Genomic DNA, 3,037 nt, shown 5'->3' with positions numbered 1-3,037 from the left:
AATGATCAATTTATTTTAAACTATCAAGTCAAACTTTAGTAACAATACCTCATAAGTAATTAATTTAATCGAAGGGACTGCTACTGTGATTCACTGAAAGAAGATGTCTTTGAACAAATTTTGTGAAACGAACTACTACTTCTTATTAGAGAAGCTCATGATAAATTCCACTAGCATTTCAACGAAACAGACACACCAGTCTGTACAGATTAAATCGTACAGATCATCGTCATTTAAAAGTTTTATCATTGATTCTTTTTTAATTCAAAACTGACTGGAAGTAACCATGAAATCAGTCTGATGTCGGTTCAGAAGTTCGGAGTTTGTAAGCCCTCGGTGAGGAGTTCGATACCAACCTCTGAGCAGTCGTATCATCGAACAAAACAGCCAACCAACACGTTCAAGTTTCGAGTGAGTCTTTCACTCAGATCATTTCTTAATGCATGTTATTAATAAATAAAATTTGCCATACTCAAAATTTTTTAATTGCATCACAAGATAATATAATATATCTGCATCTAACTAGTAACCTCATGTTTGCTTTATTCAAATGAGATTTGTATTTTTCTATTTACGTCACGTTCACCGTATCTGATCATCTGATCTTTGTATTCGTCTCAAAAACAGCCAATATGAATCTGATCAGATTTATGATAACGTGATTGGATGACACTCACAATCTTATTGTAAAATAAAAGTATAAAAGCAGATGGGTATATGATCGGTTTAAGTGACGTGATATCGTAATCTGCAAGTAAGTTATTCAAATATTTAGTATTCAATTAATGTTTCCGAAGCTTTTTAAAATTTAACTATGAAATATGAACTATGACTGATGTCAAATTTGTAAATAATAGAAACATTTATATATAACAGAACGTTGTGGTCGACAAATTGTATCACTTTTGTCAAAAGGATTTCACCATTATCTAGTGGATTTCACCACTGAGAGTGGATGGGTGTAGTGCAATGTTGTGAATCGACTGATGTTAGTATTTTGGACTGTGAGATGCGAACCTGATGATCTAAACCTTAAAGACTCAACATGATTCTCGAAGTAGTCACGATTGAACACTGCCCTGGAGGTTCATACTGAGACAACAAGTCAAATCTAATGATCTTGAATCTCCCACAGTTGTTACTTGAACTCTGTCTTTGATGAAACATTATGAATTGAACAATCTCCACATATATATAACAAATATTCTTTGAGTAGTAAAAACTGTTCAATATACATTACGATGCATTATCAAACTTCATTTCATCAATTCACTCCATGTATTACGCAAAATGGAATCAGTATTCACTGTATAAAACAGAAATTTAAATATCCAACTAATTGAACATGGTCAACAAAATAGTTAAATAACACATGAGATATGTAGGTTGATTCTCTCAGAGATTTATGGAATAATGGAAAGTTAACATACGATGAAAAAGTTCGTCAATCCTTACTATATTCTGTGCTAACATATACAGATGGAGCAATTAGACCAGCATTAGCTTTTAGATTTTAAATAGAGAAAAGTCAAACAATCAACCATTTTTCAATATATTGATCTTGACTAACATATATCAGATGATATGTTGTTATTTTGATGACTTCTGAATCCAAACACATGTTATCGTTGTGAGAGACTGCTTCGTCTATAGACCACCGTTTCCTTCACGCACTTTGTCAGTTTATAACATCAAAACATCCACGATGCTCTGTGAATATCTCAATTTATACGCGTGACGGCCTATAAACTGCACATTTGTTAAAATTTTATTTTACCATAAAGGCAAATATTTCAAGTTAATTTGAATCTGAATCACCTCCGAATGATGATCAAATATACTTCCGATGTTGTTTTATTATGTACAACTCTACTGCTGAATACCCAAATAGGTATGGAGAGCAAACCGTCAAAAAAACCTTCATAAATCGAAGTGGGTCATTTAACAAAACACTTCCAAATTTCATTGATATTAAAAACAAAAATGTATTCGAAGGTTGGAGAGAGTACTCAGATAAAGTTCAACGATCGAAAGCCACACTCGTACCACTTTATGAACAGGTAAATGTAATTTATATATGCAATTTAACTGACACCATGTTTAGAATTACCAATCAGCCATATTCTTCTATCTACAAGATTCGCGACCAAACGGATAGAGTTTTGCTGGCGTCCACAAAATAATTATTGGTCCAGTTTTGCCAGCATATGACGGTGCAGTAATTGATCTTCATAGACAAGGTCTTAATTCTACTTTCAAACTGATCTTTTATGAAAACTGTGTGGATGTACAAAATTGTGTATCATATAAGTCAAATTTCGAGGTAATATGAAATTCAAATATAAAGAGTCATTCAATATGTTTTCTGTAAAATTTTTATAGACATCTGGCGTACGACAACAAATAGAAATACCATTCAGCAAATTTACACTGCACTGTCGTGGAAGACGGATATCTAATACAATTCCATAAAATGTAATCAAACTATCCCGAATCGGAATACAAGCATATACAGGTCGAAATGGGAATAAAGAACACGATGGTGTAGGTTCCATCGAAATATTCACTATTTCAATATATAATGAAGCTCAATAGCCAGTTTACATAAACCGAATTTATAGGGAATTTCAACTACTCGATATGTAGCACTTATTGATACTATGATAATTTTCGTTTATATTAAATAACTGGGTCAATAAATATCACATATCCACTTATGAGTATTGAATGTTTTCACGGGTTCCTTATGGTTCACACGAACGTCATTGAAAGTAAACTGTGATGTAACTCGAGTGGCTGAATAGAAATGCATTCATATAGTTGAGAATGTTTCCTGCTTACCTCGAAGTAACAACCAGTCGTTGTACACACATAGAACAACGTTTACTTTCGTGCACCAAACCAATTAATGAAGTTTAAAAACACGATATTCAGTGAAAAGATCTCTTTCGAAGGGTCTTATTATCAAGCTGTATATTTGTAAGTAGATATAAAGACCTTTGCACAAAATGTACTGGTTTCGTGATGAATAATTGCA

General features: G+C 32.8%; 2 protein-coding genes across 2 annotated transcripts; one reads left to right on the top strand and one right to left on the bottom strand.

Moving 5' to 3' along the window:
* Window positions 1-728: 728 nt before the first annotated feature.
* MS3_00007098 (uncharacterized protein) lies at window positions 729-2,713 on the bottom strand. Its single transcript, XM_051215356.1, has one exon. It carries the CDS (start codon window positions 2,553-2,555, stop codon window positions 2,256-2,258), a length of 300 nt encoding a protein of 99 aa, XP_051068569.1. The 5' UTR covers window positions 2,556-2,713; the 3' UTR covers window positions 729-2,255.
* MS3_00007099 (uncharacterized protein) lies at window positions 732-2,472 on the top strand (the record flags this gene model as incomplete). Its single annotated transcript, XM_035730895.2, has 3 exons — window positions 732-2,060; window positions 2,159-2,323; window positions 2,383-2,472. The coding sequence occupies exons 1-3, from the start codon at window positions 1,860-1,862 to the stop codon at window positions 2,470-2,472; spliced, it is 456 nt and encodes a 151-aa protein (XP_035588618.1). The 5' UTR covers window positions 732-1,859.
* Window positions 2,714-3,037: the final 324 nt, after the last annotated feature.

Source organism: Schistosoma haematobium, chromosome 2 (genome assembly GCF_000699445.3).
Source record: "Schistosoma haematobium chromosome 2, whole genome shotgun sequence".
Classification (NCBI taxonomy): Eukaryota; Metazoa; Platyhelminthes; class Trematoda; order Strigeidida; family Schistosomatidae; genus Schistosoma; species Schistosoma haematobium.
Note: the sequence above shows the minus strand (reverse complement) of the source record. Positions and strands in the feature narration are given on the sequence as shown.

Coding starts and splice junctions, on each gene's coding strand:
- MS3_00007098 (XM_051215356.1), bottom strand. CDS start 2,555: ATGGAACCTACACCATCGTGTTCTTTATTCCCATTTCGACCTGTATAT.